The sequence below is a fragment of the Channa argus genome, chromosome 15 (genome assembly GCF_033026475.1).
Source record: "Channa argus isolate prfri chromosome 15, Channa argus male v1.0, whole genome shotgun sequence".
Lineage (NCBI taxonomy): Eukaryota > Metazoa > Chordata > Actinopteri > Anabantiformes > Channidae > Channa > Channa argus.
Genome location: NC_090211.1, coordinates 3,078,508 through 3,096,114, shown reverse-complemented (window position 1 = coordinate 3,096,114; position 17,607 = coordinate 3,078,508). Strand labels below are relative to the sequence as shown.

The 17,607-nt window shown below is 39.0% G+C and overlaps 1 protein-coding gene across 9 annotated transcripts in view; it reads right to left on the bottom strand.

Moving 5' to 3' along the window:
- caskin1 (CASK interacting protein 1) overlaps positions 1-17,607 on the bottom strand; it is a 90,721-nt gene that overhangs the window by 38,638 nt on the left and 34,476 nt on the right. For 8 of the 9 annotated variants that reach the window (XM_067477490.1, XM_067477488.1, XM_067477489.1 and 5 more), the window contains exon 2: positions 1,049-1,100. In XM_067477490.1, the coding sequence (XP_067333591.1) occupies positions 1,049-1,100 (52 nt within the window). Of the gene's footprint in view, positions 1-1,048; positions 1,101-2,842; positions 2,868-17,607 lie in introns of those variants that run through there. The other variant, XM_067477492.1, reaches the window with a different exon arrangement.

Genomic DNA, 17,607 nt, shown 5'->3' with positions numbered 1-17,607 from the left:
ATTTTTTTTTGCAATTGCAGTCGTTGCCTAGCATCTACTGTTTTGATGTTCGTGGAAGAGAGTTCTGTCTGAAGTTTTGATAAACTTAGATACGCTAGAAATCCAATCTGTCCAATTTGTAAAGTTCTTCAAAGGTAGATGAAGCACAAACAGAAATATAAATATATATACAGGGCCTTGTAAAAGTATTCATACCCATAACATTTTCCACATTTTGTCACGTTACAACCAAAAATGGAAATGTATTTTATTGGGATTTTAATTGATAAACCAACACAAATTCTGCCCATTCTTCTTTGCAAAATAGCTCAACCTAAGTCAGATTGGATGGAGAGCATCTGTGAACGGCAATTTTCAAGTCTTGCCACAAATTCTCAATTGGCTTTAGGTCTGGACTTTAACTGGGTCATTCTAACACATGAATATGCTTTGATCTAAACCATTCTATTGTAGCTCTGGCTGTATGTTTAGGGTTGTGGTCCTGCTGGAAAGTGAACCTCTGCCCCAGTCTCAAGTCTTTTGCAGACTCTAGCAGGTTTTCTTCTAAGTTTGCCCTGTATTTGGCTCCATCCATCTCCCCATCAACTCTGACCAGCTTCCCTGTCACTGATGCTGACGATGCTGTTTGTTCACTAATGTTCTCTAACAAACCTCTGAGGGCTTCACAGAACACAGATTAAATGACACACAGGTGGACTCTCTTTACTAATTAGGTGACTTCTGAAGCCCATTGGTTCCACTGGATTTTAGTGAGTGGTATCAGAGTAAAGGGGGCTGAATACAAATGCACATTTTATTTATTTGTAAATAAAATTTGGAAACCATTTATAATTTTCCTTTCACTTCACAATTATCTTCCACTGTTGTGTTGGTCCATCACATAAAATCCCAATAATATACATTTACCTTTGTGGTTGTAATGTGACAAGGGTAGATGGAGAAGGTGAGAGTGTTAAAATGTACCAACCACAGACGGGATGCAAACATGGACAGAATTACATGAGATGTACACAGTGAAGTACGAGTGAAGAGTAAAAGAGTAACTCACCCATCTGTATCCTGGAAGTTGACATTCACTTTTTTTGCAGATCCAAGGAGCTCTGAAACACAAATAAAGTAAAGCATTAATTGGTTTTTGCAGCCAATAAATACTAGTAACAGCTGCTTGATGTATTTTTTGTGACATAGAGTAACACAGTCTGTTATTAGTATTGTGTTTAAAGTTTAAGCCCACAAAAACAAAATACTGTGGATTAGTTTTATTCCTTTTTCAAACTAAAGAACCAACACTCTTCACTTATCCATTTCTCCTGAATGAAAGAGTCACAAACTGTTTCATGCTCTTTCATCGTGAGTCATATCATAATCATAATTCCCCGCCTGTTATTTGCAGAAAAGAATGTAATTTCCTCAAGTTCAGGCCCCTGTGGTGATAATATGTGTCTGTCAACCCTCAGTGTTCACAGCATTCAGGTTGTGCTTGCTACCGTGTGTAGTTACACATGGAATGAGGTAATATGAGTCCCATTCAAAATACTTAGACAGAAATATCATAAGAACATGTGCAAAGTTTCCAACTAGTATGTAGAACGAGAAAAATATATTTGTACATTGCCAAAATTTTGCTGGAGCTGATGAATGCTACAAAACTGTATGTGTCTTTCTAAACAGGTGAAGAAAATAATGGAAAGGTCACGTTTGATTCACAGAAAAATAGAGATCAAGACAGATCAACCAATGTGATCACTCAATGATATGATAAACATAAACCACAAACTCAAATCTGTTTCCTCTGTTCAAATTTTTATTGTGACACCTTCAAACAAAAGCCTGTTTCACTGATGAACTCTGGACAATGTCAGGAGAAATCCGCCCTGGACATTGTCCGAAGTTGCCTTTCGCACGTCAGCAGTGTCCTGATGGGAGAATCTGCACTTTATTTCAGTGCAGCGTCAGCACATACAGGAGGCACAACATCATAACGTTAGGCTGTGGGAGACAGTTTTGTTTTGTTTACAGGACATCGAAGCTGTGCATCTAGAAATGTCGTTAACAGGCCCATTCTCTCACTTTAAAAGGCTCCTGGCAAATTGGGACAGAGAAGCACGCTACAAAACACAGATTTTGGCTGACAGGATAAAGTCTGCATACTGTCGGCAGCGAGATTTGCATTCTCACATGCACCTCACACAGAAAACGTAAGGAGAATTTCAGGAGTCCCCAGTGCATGAGTGAAAATTCTTCCGTATGAGGGGGTGTGTGTGTTTTGAGACTGAGAGAGATTTCACCTAATTGTCCCAAATGGTACTAGGCCTGTGGAACAACAGCAAAATTGGAGTTCATGTTTTCAACTTTATTTCCTGTGGTGTGAAAACTGTAACCTAGCAGTGAGGGTGGCACAGAACGTTTATCATGGCGCCAAACAACCTGCCCTCATACCCTCTCTACTGATGTTGCTTATCTGGATGGTGAAAGCAGCAGAGGTATGTGGACAAACGGTCACAATTAGGATAGATGAACCATATCTTTATGCCGCCCCCATTTTGAAATGTGACCCGACAGATGTACCAGATTTTGCCTACTGTGACTTGTGTCATTGTGTCGTGGTAAACTCATCCACGTACAAGTCAGGAATTAAAAGCCTACAAGAGCCTCAGTGCACACTAGTATTACAACCCAGCATGGGTGACAGATATCCAGCAATAACTAGCACCAATAGAGAAAGAATACAAACATTAACATCATCATGCATGATACACAGTGCAAACAGTAGAATGTCACATGATGATGTCACATGGAAAACTCTCTACAGCAATAGGTCAATAGCGGTCACCAACCCCACCATCCAACATGTGATGTTGACCATCTCTGAATCCAATTTCTCTTCTTCACTGGATTGGGCCTCCACATCTGCACCCTTTTCCTGATTCCAGTTTGTAATGCAGTCCTTTCATTGGTTGATACAGCTTAGGGAGAAAACAAGGAGGTGCTTCCTTTGATACGGTGGATCTCCCTGCTGGTAGTAATTAGATGGGATAATTATCATGTGAGCATTAGATCACATAGGGGAATTAATCCAGATTTCTGTCTTCTGCAGCACTGTTGTTAACACACATATGTACCCACTAAAGCAGACGCTGTATTTACACTGACTTAAAAGAACAGATGTACACACCGCAGATTTTAAAAGAAATTATTATGTTGCCAATTTAACTTCAAAATGTTGCTTTGAATTTAATGTGGTACTTTTTTAGTTTATATTTAATTTTGTATCATCATTTGTCCATGTAAAACGTATATACAAATAATAACTCTACTAATCGCTCATTAGTAATTGCCTGCACAACCTCATAGGAGCAGATAAATTCTAATTTGGTAAGGAAAGCGATCACACTATCACACAACTCTGATCAGTCTTCACGCTGCTTTCAAGCACTGTACCAACACTATAGACCTCCTGCCTGGCAGCTTTAAGCTCAGCATCCTTCTACCGATATAATCGCAATTTCTTCTCTGAACATGTCCAAACCACCTCAATCTGGCCTCTCCGACTTTATCTCCAACACATCTAACATGAGCTGTCCCTCTGATGTCCTTCATTCCTGATCCTGTCCATCCTCTTCTCTCCCAAAGAGAACCTCAACATCTTAAGCTCTGCTACCTCCTTAGTTCCTTGCTAATGCTAATGCTGATGATAATTTTAGAGAATGTCATTTATTGTATGGTAAAACACAATTCAGTTCACAGCAGCACAATCTACATCCAGCTACAGGAGCATATAGCTGAATCAACACCTCTCCGAAATGGAACATTGTCATTTTCAAGGAGGATCTTCAGTAGCTATAAAACGTGTCCTCCATGGAAGTGCTGCAACTAAAGGCCTCACCCCTGCTGATGTGTCCATCATCATTGAGGGAAGTGAAGTTTGTGATGACTGTAGGTGTGTGTCAAAGGCCCGACTTCTGCTCATAGGCTTTGTATATGCTATGAACCTAAGCTATCCACCAAAGCTGAAATACTCATTTGAAGTTTTTCAGAAGGTGTCTCTGTGGTAGAGCATTGGGTTGGGATGCAGAAGGCAGCAGGTTCTAATCCTACCCCACCAGGTGTGGCCCCACCCAGCCACCAAGGGCAACCTTGGTGCCGGTCCCAAAAATGAGAGCGTTGCGGCAGCAAGGCATCCAGCATAAAAACACATGTCAAATCCACGTGCAGAGCATGTTCCACTGTGCGACCCGTAAAGGGACAAGCCAAAAGCTGTTGATCTTTTTCCTTGAGCTTGATGTCCTTAAGATGTCTCCCAAAGTCCAGACTTTCCCCCCCCAAAAAAAACAAAGCATGAGTAAACAAGGGATATGTGAGTTTTTTACAAGGTTTTGTGAAAGACATTTCAATTTAAGGTAACAAATAAATGAATTTGTATTTGTGTTTGTAAACTTTATCCAAGAAGTATTGAGGTTTATGTACATATTGGAATTGAACGAAACATAAAGGAATTGGCCACAGAGGCCACATGTTTTTGGAAAATACATTTACTCACTCCTAAGCCTAAATTTTTCTAAAAGGGGTTTTGGCTGCACAGATATTGGTTGGTAGGATCATGCTATGCAGGGGCACATTACCAGTTCCCACCAACCCTTACTGTCTCTCTGCGTGAACTTTGTTGGTCTTTAAGTTACGTTAGCAACTGCTACTGCTACAATCTGTCCAATTTGTTAGAGCCTCTAGCTGTAATTACGGATGGATGATATACAGCTACTGGCCTGTGGGTAGTAGGTGATTATGTAATGATAACAATGGCCTTCATAATGCTCAAATCGTCAGGGGCTTAACAGTGTGTTACCTGATGCACCAGACAGGGATTTAATTAAGGTGCTACTTTAAATTTTGAAGTAATATTTTATATTAGAACATTTTATAAATATTGCAAATTGTAAGTAAACATCATTTAAATAAAACTTTAAAATAAGTAAACAAAATTATTAATGCAAATACACAATGAGTAAAGCGTGTAAAGGTTTAGTGCCAACAAAGTTTACTTGAGCATTTGCATGAAAACTACTAGTTTACTTAGGATTGTCCCTGTGAAATTAAGAATTTCTGTGTTGAAATTGTTGCCGAGCTTTTTTTTTAAAGTAAATTTCAGTGTTTCTCTTTTATGTTAGTACGCTAAAAACCTAAATATCTTTTAATAGTCATAAAAACTCCAACATGACGTTTTATAGTATTTTCCAACAGAGAAAACAATTAAACCTCGCTGCAGTAGTACTTTGAATGTTGTGTATTTCACACGTCAAGTTACAAATTATTCCAACAATACTGCTGTTTACAGCAAACGTTTAAATATTTTTTAATGTCCCGTTCTATACATCAGTATGCACCCAGTCCTAAAGTCCAAAATCTTGATAACAGCAAAGCAGTGAATCCTCATATTTCACATCCTACACTTTACATCTACAGATGCTATCCAGTCTCTTCATCACTCTGCAGAAGACCTGGCACACTCTCTTACTACGTGCTTGAGCTCCAATGGGTCTTGTCCCCGTATCTTTACCTTATTAGTTGTGGTCGCATCTGCTGCTCCACTAACTGGGTCACTTCCCCCTGAATCTCTGTTAGCACTCTTATTGGAGGCAGTGGACAAATAAACAGTGTTTGTTGCTGCAGTGTGCAGCTTCTTCTGTGTCTTCTTCTTCTGTTAGCTTGTGTCCATGGTATAAATGTTACAATGATCATAATCGTATACCGTGGGGGTGACTCTTCTTGTCTTCTTGTACCTTTTGATTGATGTCATTTATTCTGAAACATTCATCAGCTGAACGGCAACATTCAAATATGAACTGGTTTCCCCTTTACCTAAGAAGTGAGCCATTGTAATGAAGCTGTGTTTCAGGGCTTCACCTGGTGGGATTCTCTTGTAAATGTTCACGTTCAGGATGCATTTTAAGAGATGTAGAAATGCTTTTCTATCTTCCTTTTCAGGAGCACTGGGTTCACTCAGGCCTGTTAATACTGCAATGTCCAAAGACTTCACTAAGCGGAAGAACTCCTTTGGAACTTGTGGTGTGTTACCAGTGTAGGCTTGATATTCCTCCGGCAAGTTAAATCTGAAACCTTGATCAACCGAGGTTCTCTCCCAGGTGAAAAACTTCCATGTGTAACCACCTGTAACCAGTAGACTAGTATCTGGCTGCCCCAGCAGCTGGAGCATTACTTTCATCCAATTGTATTCACAGGTCAGGGGAAAGAGGCTGACTCCAAAGTACAGGTTTACCAGAACGCAGCCCACGCTCCACATATCAACCGCTGTGGATATAGGGAGCCCTAAAATCACTTCTGGAGCTCTGAATGGGAGAAGCTGCATAACTGTTCCAGGCAACACTGTGCCCTCTGGACGTGCCACACCAAAATCAATAAGTTTGATTTTTAATGGCTGTTTGCTGTGGTTGACTAGCATGATGTTATCCAGTTTTAGGTCAGTGTGAATAATTCCGAGACCTTTCAGGGCATCAAAGGCCACAAGTAGCTGGTGTGTTATTGGTCTTATCTCATTCAGACTTAGGGGTGCCCACCGTCTCTCCTTCATTAGATCCCAGACACTTTTGTCAAGCATTTCAAACACCAGACAGTAGAGATCCTGATCTCTGAAGCTCTCCATGAATTTCACAATGTTTTTGCGGTCTGGGTTGACAGTCTGGACCACTTGAAGAATTGCAACTTCATATGCGATGTTGTTTTGCTTGCCAGTTTTGTTGATTTTAACTGCAACGGTCTTGCGAGTTGCAAAGTCAAAACATTTTGCAACTTTGCCGAAGCAGCCCTCCCCAATCCAATCCTTCACAAGGTAGCAAGAAAAATTGCTGCAAAGCACGTTCACCTTAAATGATGTCTGTGGCTTTCCCGTGTTCTTCTGTTCTGCACGTTGTGGAGTTGAGGAGATATTTGAAGAAAGTAGAGCCATTTTTTAAAATACGCTGAAGCACTTCGAAAGGGTTGTAGAGGAACGTCTGTCTTTCCAGATGGATTAAGTAGTTGCAAAATGTCTTCCCACCTTTCGGGTATCTAGAACAGTCTGTCAGTATGCTGACAATTAAATGTCACCAAGGGAGCTTTTAAGAATTTTGAGTGACGTGATGATGTCACAGTTCCAAAACATCAAAGTCAAAATACACCTGCATCACAGGCACATGTATATACTCAAAATTATGACTAAGAATTTTTAAAAGAAAGCATTTCTGTTGGGCTATAAAAGGTTTTTTTGTAGATCTGAATTGGTCTGCATACATTTCTATTTCTGCGTTTCTCTTTACATCTGTAACACTGTTTATTTTAATGACATACATTTTTCTTTATTTAGTAGAGTTTGGGCTTTAAATTGTCCAAAAAGTACTGGTTAGCTAGTTGTCTGATTATATTTGGTTAAAGGAGAAGGTTTTTTTTCTTATCTTTTGCATTTGGGTTGCTGGTGACTGTTTTTACTATAGTGAAACCAGCAACTGTGCACACTCTGGAGAAACGATGAGTCAAATCTGAGTCTCCATAAAAGTCAAACATCTTCGAATCATGTCTTCTTATCAATATTTCTTCCAATTTTATTTAAAATCAAGGTTCAAGCTCTCATTTACCAGAGAGCACATCAATCTTTTTCTCATACAGACAATTTCACCTGAACCTCTGAAACACTACAATGTAGTCATGCTACAGGCAACTGCTACAACCTGCTACAGGTGATGTTTCAATAAGAACAACACACAGAGAGAGAGAGAGAGACAGTCCCCAGGTAAGAACTGGATTACAAAAACATGCCCTTCATTTGGACCAATCTTCACTGTGAGGAAATGTGCTCAGTAAACTAATCAGTTGATAAAGGCGTTTCCAGCTGTTTTCAATTCCTATCAGGCACCAATACTCAATCCTGAAACTTTTTCAATTTGTTTTTACATTCTGAATTTCCAAAATGCATCTTTGCCATATGGTAAATGTCACCCACCCAAACTGCCCAACATACATGAATATTTAACTTCAAAGATTTATTGGTTTTTACATAAAGTAGCATTTTACTATAGAATTAAAAATAACACTTTCACTTTAATGACTTCCCATGTAAAAACAATTGGAACAAAATGTAACAATTTGCTTCAAAATCCATATTTGAATTAAAAAACAAAACAAAAAAACCCCCAACAAATTCTTGAAATAATTAATCATAGTTCTTGTCCACAATCCCCTGCGTTTGGCCACAAGTTCTCAAGTTCTCATCAATATCACATCTTATATCTTCCTATCTCCTCCTTGTATTCACTCACGTCAGGGTACAGGAAACAGGACAATCCCTCTATTGTAGACGAGACAGCTCCCAGCGCCACTGAGAGAGGAACACTGATTTCCTAACAGGCTATTTCTGGCCTCTAAATGCAGGGATTCACTCACACACTCTCTCTCACTAAAACATGCACACATACAGATCAAGAGCTTTCAAAGGCAATATCTCCACGTTGTGTGTGTGTTCGTGTCTCTCTGTGTGTGTGTGTATGCTTGTTATAAGAGGGGTATGATACCACACAACCTGATGTCCATCCAGTAACATGCATTACTATTACACTGAGTTGTGGTGCCATAGACACACTGTTGTCTTTGTTTAGAGTCTTCCACATCCATCCAACAGTCATGACCCCTGCGTGTACGTAGCTCTGTTATGTGACAAGAAAATGGACCTTAGGGCTGTAAAAATGGGCCAAAGCAGACATGTTTTCCTTGATGTGAAGTATTTCCAAACAGGGCTTTTTTTGATAGCTTATGCCTCTCTGAGAAGAAGCTGATCATTACAGTGCACTTACTGTTTAATTACTAGTTCATTATAGGTGGACTAAAGAAAAACACTCCTGTCTCTCATTCAGTCCAGCGGTGCAGGCCGTTTTACCTTTTTTGTAAAGCCCTGTCCTGTGTATGAAATGTGCTATACAACTAAAGCTGCATGGTAGTTTTTTTCTGTTTGACTATTCAATCATGTACTTGAATTTATATATTTATATTTGTTCCTTGACAGCCATAGGACACACCTGATAGAACACTAGTTTAAAGGTTTTCTCAATCGCTAACATGTGTTTAATGAAACTGGGATCCACTTCACCATCATCTCCTTGGCACATCAGAAGTCTTCTCCTACAAACACTTTTTAATTGGCTGCACAGATCTTTTAGAAAGTTTTACCACACATGTCATTCATGGCCCCAGAACTTTGTTAAATTACCTGTGTCAAACAAAAGGAAATCACAAATGACTTGCAACAGCCTGGTTTCTCAATGGGTAGAGCAGCAGGATGGGATGCAGAAGCCCACTGCCCTCCCCGGGGGGAGGGGGAGAATTTCATTGTAACATGTATGTGTAATATGTATAAGTGCTCAATGACAATAAAGGTTGTTCTTCTTCTAAAATTATGAATCCCCAATGTATATGTGTGCAACCCTCTGCACAAAATGTCTCAATAAGCGATCAGGCCTTATCCAAAGCCAAAGAGGCTGCAAAAAAAACAGTGCTATGTTGATGAGAACCTGCAGCTTAATTGGCAGGACCAATTGGTCAAAATGTAAAATTTATAATCGTATCACCACTTGTCCTGTGTAGTGTCGGGGGCGGGTTTCCCACGAGTCGCCGTTCTATCTCAGGATTTCATGTCTTACTTGGGTGTTTGGATATATCCACACATAAGTGTGGTTCATTTGGTTCACATTTTATTTTCAGTGTTACATGTACACACTGTTGATGTTTTCTGTGTTTCATCAATATGGAAAAAGAATGAAATCCGATGCGGCACAGTATAAAAATAATTTCAGATATTTGGTGAAATTTTATTTTGTTGGTCACTCAAGAAGGAATACAATACAAATACTGTCCCATGTTTAGTGTCTGAATTGGTCCAGTCTAGACGCTCATTGTAGGTCTTGCAGATCAAAGACAGTTGTGTGCAGAAAGAGCTACACACACAAATGAATCAAGAAAGCTTTTTTTACAGTATTTCAGGTCATCTCACAAAAGTGCGGGTTCAGAGTGCAGCAGGGTTTGTTACATCTAGTAAAATCATAAAGGCAGACTCATTTTTAAGACGGTCACCACTACTAAAATGCTAACCGTTGCCATGAGATTGTAAAAGCTTTAGCATGATTGCATGCTAACAACTGCTAGTATACTCCAAACACAAAGTATAGCTGAGTGTCATTAGTTTGGATTTGTCAAAAGACAAATTCTATATTTTATAAATAGTGGAAAAATCTGTTTCACTCGAGCTGGGGGGGAAAAGCCCCAACCCAAAGCTTAGTTACTGCGGCAGTTCAACGTCTGTCTGTTTTGCTCTACTTTTCAAGTGTTGATGGGATAGGGATCGCTCCCTGTTAACCAGCCCCAGAGAAGGTCAAAGGTCAGGGATAGCTAAAAGGTATGGTGGGTTTTTCATTGTAGTGTCTGTGCATGAGTGAGCATGCATGTTTGAAAGGTTAGACATAAGCATATTCCTAATATGAAATGCAAGCAGTAAAGGTAAAAGATACTATGTGGTCTAAGGGGAATTATCCTTAGTCTGCTGATTCTCTGTTTTGGCAAAAAGGGATGATTAAATTCTCATGGGAGAAGAAAAGGAAACAGTGTCACTGCTTTTCTTAATATGCTGTGCTGTTATATAATATGTATCCTGGGGAGGAATGAGTCTGATGTAGAGTCAACTTTATAACAAGGGAGTTGATTTTGTTATATCGCATGAAATACATTTACATTACAGAAAGGAAAAGAACAGACGATTTCTTGGACCTGTTACCCTAAAGCCTTAGCTCTTTTTTATTTCCTGTCTCCAGAGTTCTCTTTTCTTTCTCTCCCTCTCCTTCCCTGGCACTGAGGATGGAAAATAATTCTTAGTCTGGAGTGCTCTCTGAAAGTAGACCTGTTGTTTAGGCCCTGATCGATCTGTCCCCACGTCCACTCCTATTTTCTTCATTGCTCCATTCTTTTTCTTCTTCATTTTTCTACTTTCCTCTCATGCCATCCTTTCCTAGCATTACTCAAGAGAAGAAAGTGATAGCATTTCTCTTCTCTCTCATGCTGTGTGTGTGTGTAGCACTAAAATTGTATTTGAAGGCCTTATTGCTGGGTCTGTCCTCATGGATTCATCTTGAATTATTAAGGTCGAAGCTTTTGCTTTTGAAAAGTACCCAGCACAAATCAGGAAAATTGTAAAACTACACCCCATCATTTCTATGTAAACTCTCCCAACTGTGGTTTAAATCCTAAACCAATAAATTGCATTTTTACTTACTACATCTGAATAAAGACAAATGTTGGCAATAAGTTATTCTTATTTCTAAGAAGATGTCTTTCTAAAGTTGGGGCCACCTCATTTACTTTAAATAGGGTGGCCAAAACATTAAAACCAACTTTTCTTAAAATGCACTCCAGTATGACTCCACTAACCACTTCAAGCTCAATGATAAACACAATGTAGAATTATCACCTTTCTGACAGTTTCAGTTTAAAAACTTCTAAAAATTCTAACATGGTACATGTAAAATTCATGGCGGAGCTGCTGTATTGGATTGTACATTTGTACCTAATAAAGTGGCCAGGGAGTGTATACAGCAACATCAGAAAAATCAAAAAGGGGGGCTCAGTGTGAGTATGTGAAAAATGTTCTCTTTAGCTCTACAGTCACTTGTGCAGTTTCTAACTGTATATTCTGATTCCATGTCTTTGATTTCATTTGCAGTGACTCAGTTGATGCTAGTTTGTGGTGATGATTGTTTTTACTAAACCAATTACAGGGAAAGGTTGTAATTACTGCCCAGGTTTTAAGGATTATATACTGTATCAAACCCTGTAAAGTACATACATACATGTACACAGTCATGTGTACATGTACGTTTGTCATGTCTGGTTACTTCATGTCATGTCTGTGTGTTGGTTGGATCCTTTTGCTTTGAACTCTTTGAACTGAATGTCTTCATTTTCAGATGCTCTTAAAGGACAGGGCCACTCCTGTGTCATCAAAAAAGAGCAGAAGCTTTGCATGAGACATCATATAAGGACAGAGTGGGTAAGAATGGGAACACTGCCAACAACATCTTTTGCACGCCAGATGTACACACACAGTAAATTGGCCTACACACACACACACACACACACAGAGTGCTGTGTCATGAAAATACACACACAGAGCCAGCTTGACATTCCCACACATTACAAGGATTTGTAATCATGCACATAACTCTAAATTAAATTTATGTACATACTGGACTCTGTGTGTGTGCGCGCGTGTGTGTGTGTGTGTAAGCATGGTAACTGCAGGGGCTGTTTGACCCTCATTGACCCTCTCTGCTTCCTCCATCCTCATTAAAGCTTCCAGATTTGGAGCTTTCTGTGCAGGTAGCACACACATGCCATCTGTTCACATGCTCAGTTTAACACAAACACAAGTACATTTAACCAGTGACACACCTACACTCACACATATGCCTTAACATATAGAGTACATACAGTACAAAATGCACATACATTGTTATGTACATGCTTATAGTCTGTACATCACCTTTAAATTTTTTTAGCATTCCTTTGTAACATAAATATGATTCAGCATGTTGCTCATGCTGCTGTCAAACACACACTTTCAAGATAAAATGTCAGCCAACATTACTAAAACGTTTAGACACTCAGAAAGTGGGTTGATAGATCAAATGTGCAGTGCTGCTAGAACTCAATGTCCCGCCAAGAAACAAGTTCAGCCAGGGATGGGGTTGTAATGGAAACTGGGGTAATTTTGGTCCATCCAACCAAACCAAAACTCAGATATAAACAGTTCATACTGCCCAGCACAAAAGACCTAAATTCTATAACACAATCCTTCTGTACTATTAATAAAATATGATTTAAATGGTGTTCAGGACTTTAAGATGAAACGATTCTACATGATTGAAGTGTTTTATTAGAGTGTTTTATGAACTCAAAGCCCATTTTGTTGCTTTTACGGCCAGAATGTTTGTGCAATAGCTTCTGATTATATAACGGCTTTTCCCCCGTTGGTAGAGTCCACCACGCTCTGGCTGGATTCAGATTCAAAAAGAAACTATAATAGCAATATCTAACTGAGCATGAAATATTATGTTGATGGGAAAATATCCTTTGTTTTACTCTTTTTACCATTTCAAAATCAGGCAGAACTAACTTTCGCACATGGCTGTATAACATTGACATTGACCCTCACAAAACACAATTCTAACGCAAAAGTAAAAAATATAAAATGCAAATCTAAAAAACGAATCCATGCAGAACCGTGTTTCGGACATGTCCTCAATACCATGTATGAGCCACACCATGAATTATAGATGAGCAGAGGCTTTAAATGCTTCAAAATACACAAAAAATATAAAGCAAATAAATAAAACCCTTGACCTAACAGGTTGTGATTCACCTGTTGCACACACACACACAAACAAACACTAACAGTAGCTCCAGATGCAAACACCACACATTGAATTACTTCGGCGTTTTGCAGCCTGTCGCAGCAGAACTCTGGTAAAATACTGATTTCATGATGTTGCTGCAACACATCTCCCTCTAGCCTAACACTGCTTCCCTCTCTACACACACACATACAAATAGGGAGCAATAGGTTTAGTAGAGACGGTTGCTAGGCAACAAGCATTCTCTAGCTCTTCCTACACATGGAGAAGTGAGCTGTACACACCCGAAAAACAAAGACACAGAATCACATGCACCCACACAAACGTACAAACACACAAACCAACACGGAAAAAATTTCACGACGCTGTGAGAGGAGCAGTGACAGCACGAGTGTATGACATCCTTGTTTCCAGATGAACTGTCACAAACAGCATCTGCTTCCTCCAGAGAGAATCTGAGTGAACAAATAAGACTTCATGGAGACTTCTGCTGACGCCCATATCAAGATCAGCTGTGCTCAGTGCACCGAACTAGTTTCACTTGATTACCGCAGTTAACTCATTCATTACCGTAAGTATAGACTATGACTCCTCCTCTTCAACCCTTATGGGATGCTGATGGTAAACACACTAATGGTATATTTTAACGTATCTCAAATAGCCTGGTTCTTATTTTGTGGGAAACCCTATGTAATGTAAATTAAAGCAGAGCAATAGGGAGCAGTAAGGCATTAAAACACAAGGCAGTGCAATTATAATTAGAGTCAGTAAAACAAAACATAAACACAATAAAAAAATAGCAGCATTCATGTTACAAATGAGTAACTCTCATTTAGGTTTCTGTTGTGGGTTATCCTGGTCGTAATTAAGCAACCATTTGTGAAATGTCAAAAACTTAGCCTTATTCTAACTGTATGAAACAATTAGATGATCTATAATGCAATGCTGCAGTGTCTCATCTCCTTTATCAAACACGGACAAATTGGCTCAGATTATATTTTGAAATGAATATGCATCTAGAATCACATATGTCTAACTGTTTGTTTGACCAGGTGAGTTAATTGAGAACCAGGTCTCAATGTCTCAATGTCTATGTCTTTCAGGTAAATTTATTTATAAATATATGTTGGCACCTTTTGGCTTTATACAAACTTTTAAATATACAGTAGCAATAGTACTTTGTAGGGCCTACAAAGAAACAAGAAATTAAAGGAGAAAGGTTCTCTTTAGCATAAGGTCCACTTACTATGCTTTCCAGAGCATTTATGACCTTCATGCTCATGAAGACTATAGGTTAAAATTTCCACAAATCCATATTTTTCCATATTTTGGTACATTAAACTACAACTTCACTGTTGTGATAGTAGGTGTTCATATCAAGCAAAGGCAAATTTCCGAAATCCTAACTGAAATATGCAGGTCTCAAAAACCAAATCATATCAATCTACCTCGTATGAATTGTTTCCTTTACTCTGCTTCTTGGGTAGTGAGCTACAAACGCCGTGGACGTTCATATACAGACTTATTTTAGTTGGTTTGTGTGTTTGGACAGAGGTCACAATGATTTTTTTTTTTTTCTGCTGTGAAGGAAAATTACATTTTGATGTCCTTGTTTTTTCAAAAACCAAAAATATAAAACAAACGTGGATAAAGTTGATTTTTTTTTCGGCACAAGAAGAGCATTACACCAAAAGTGTCATCTGTACGCTGCACTTCGCTGTTGTCCCTCAAGACTGTTACTATGTCTGCTTCAGTAGAAAAAGAAGTACAGTAGCAGAAGCTCTTTTACAGTCATGGAGTATTTATACATGTTATATTAACATTTTTTCTCTGCATCTAACCCATCCCCCTAAGGGGAAATGACTCTCTTTTCTCTTCAAGTAAATGTTTTGTAGCTGTAGATGTAGTAGATGTTTTTATTAACTTATATAAAGCGTTTATACAAATCGATCCAACTTTATCAATCCCCCAACTTTGGGGTGACAATATATCACATTGGATAAATGTGGGTCTAAATTAAATTAGGAACGAGCTATTATCTGTCAGAATAAATCACATTCTGTAATACAATAGAAATGAAAATAATGGCATCACAGAAACTGACTGGATCTTTTGTATTTCACAGAAGTACATAAACCATAAGGTCATTTTAAAAGATTGAAGCAACTACAGATCAGTATAAAATAGATTAGAAAAGATGACCGGACTGTCTATGATCTCTCTTTCTCCGTTTCTCTCTCTAGCTGCCTAATTGACACATGACCATCTCTGTTACTTGGAGCACTGCCATGGGATGATTTAATTGATTGACAGCTGCATTCTCAGAAAGTGACAGTCAATAATTGCGCACTGTCAGACTGGACGATGACAGATGACGGATTAATCGCAAGACATAAACACGAGAGATGGAACCACTACAAGCAATGCAGGACATGTAAACGCAATAATATCCCCAAACATGTACACAAGCAAAAGCATGCAGTCACATACACACACACACACACACACACACACACACACACACAGATGTGTCGTTTTTCTGAGGTTGCCAAAGGAAGTCAGAGGTGCAGCCTGCTGAATTCATTTACTATAAATACACATATCATATCCTGACTAAATCTCAACACACACATATACACACAGACACAAAGACACATATATATACACACACACAGACACGAGAGCACGAATACTCTGAGAAGCCCTTCTGTGTGCTCAGTCACATGTGTGATTCTGACACATCTGTTTTTGAGACCTCTGACACAGGAGGAAGGATAAAAGTAGAAAAAAACAAAACAGGATAGAAGAAGAAAGGAGAGACAGAGAAAGAGTGTGTGTGTGTGTGTGTGTGTGTGTGTGTGTGTAAACTGACTGAAGCCAACAAACCAATCCATTTTCCTGATTCTATTACCTGATCCCACTTCCCTCATCTTCTTCTGCATATCTGTCTTCTCTTTGATTTTCTTCTACTTGATCTCCTCCCTCTTTCTTTTCTTCCAATCACCCAGTGACAAGAGCTGTAATGGTCTTGTGACACGAAAAAAAGAAACCTTTTCTAAATCCTTTTCAGTGTAAGTGAGGCTGTTTTAGCAGCAGATTCATGCTCATGGTTTTGGGATGACATGTTCAATAATCACACATAGGTGTAAAGTTTGGCCATGCACTATAGATCCTTCTTTTTTAGCGTGCATCTTATTTTTATTCGTCATTAGCTGAATCGAAATATTGTGTAGGTCCTTCATTGATCTGACTTCCACAACACTCTTTGTCTCATCACCTCTTCAGATTTACAGTATACAGGAGCTAAAATGTAATTCATCGGACCAGGCCACCTTCTTCCATTACTCCATGGTCCAGTTCTGATGCTCATGTTCCCATTGTAGGCCCATTTGGTGATGGAATTGGGCCAGCAACTGGGCACCCTCAATAGTCTGCAGCCCCATATTCAACAAATTGTTATACGCTGTGTGTTCTGACACTTTTCTATCAAAACCAGCATTAGATGTTTTGGTAATTTGAGCTAACTCCTCTACTGGATTGGAATACACAGGCCGGCCTTTGCTCTCCGCATGCATCAATGAGCCTTGGCCACCCACTAACCTTGTCACCGGTTGTCCTTCCTTAGAGTACTTTTAGTAGGAGAACATTGCAAAAGATCTGCAGTTTTGGTGGTGCTCCCATTTATAATTGTAATAAGATATTCAATGTTATTCACTATGGTAATAATATTATGACCGATCAGTAGCAAATAATACATTTCCCCCAAGCTTAGCGTGCGCTAAACACTAAAGGAAAGGGAAAATACATTTAACTCTTACAACTTTCATGAAAATACAAAGGAAAATGTTAATACCTTTTGTAGAATTAAATACATCTCCATTACACAGCACCTCCAGTCGCCCTAGTTCAAATGTAACGTCTGCAACAAGTGCTGAGTTTTACCCTAAACTCAGCACTTTGTTCAGTTGTACGACTAAACAAAGTGCAGAGAGAGTAATTTACCTGATCATATTTGATCTATGGCTCAGGGGCTGCAATCAGCTTCTCAACAACTATTTGATGGATTGTCGTGACATTTTGTACACTAATGGTTCCTGTACTTTGTGATCTCATTACTTTTCTCTGGTACCGTACCAGCATGATACTGACATCCATCCATTATCTGTAG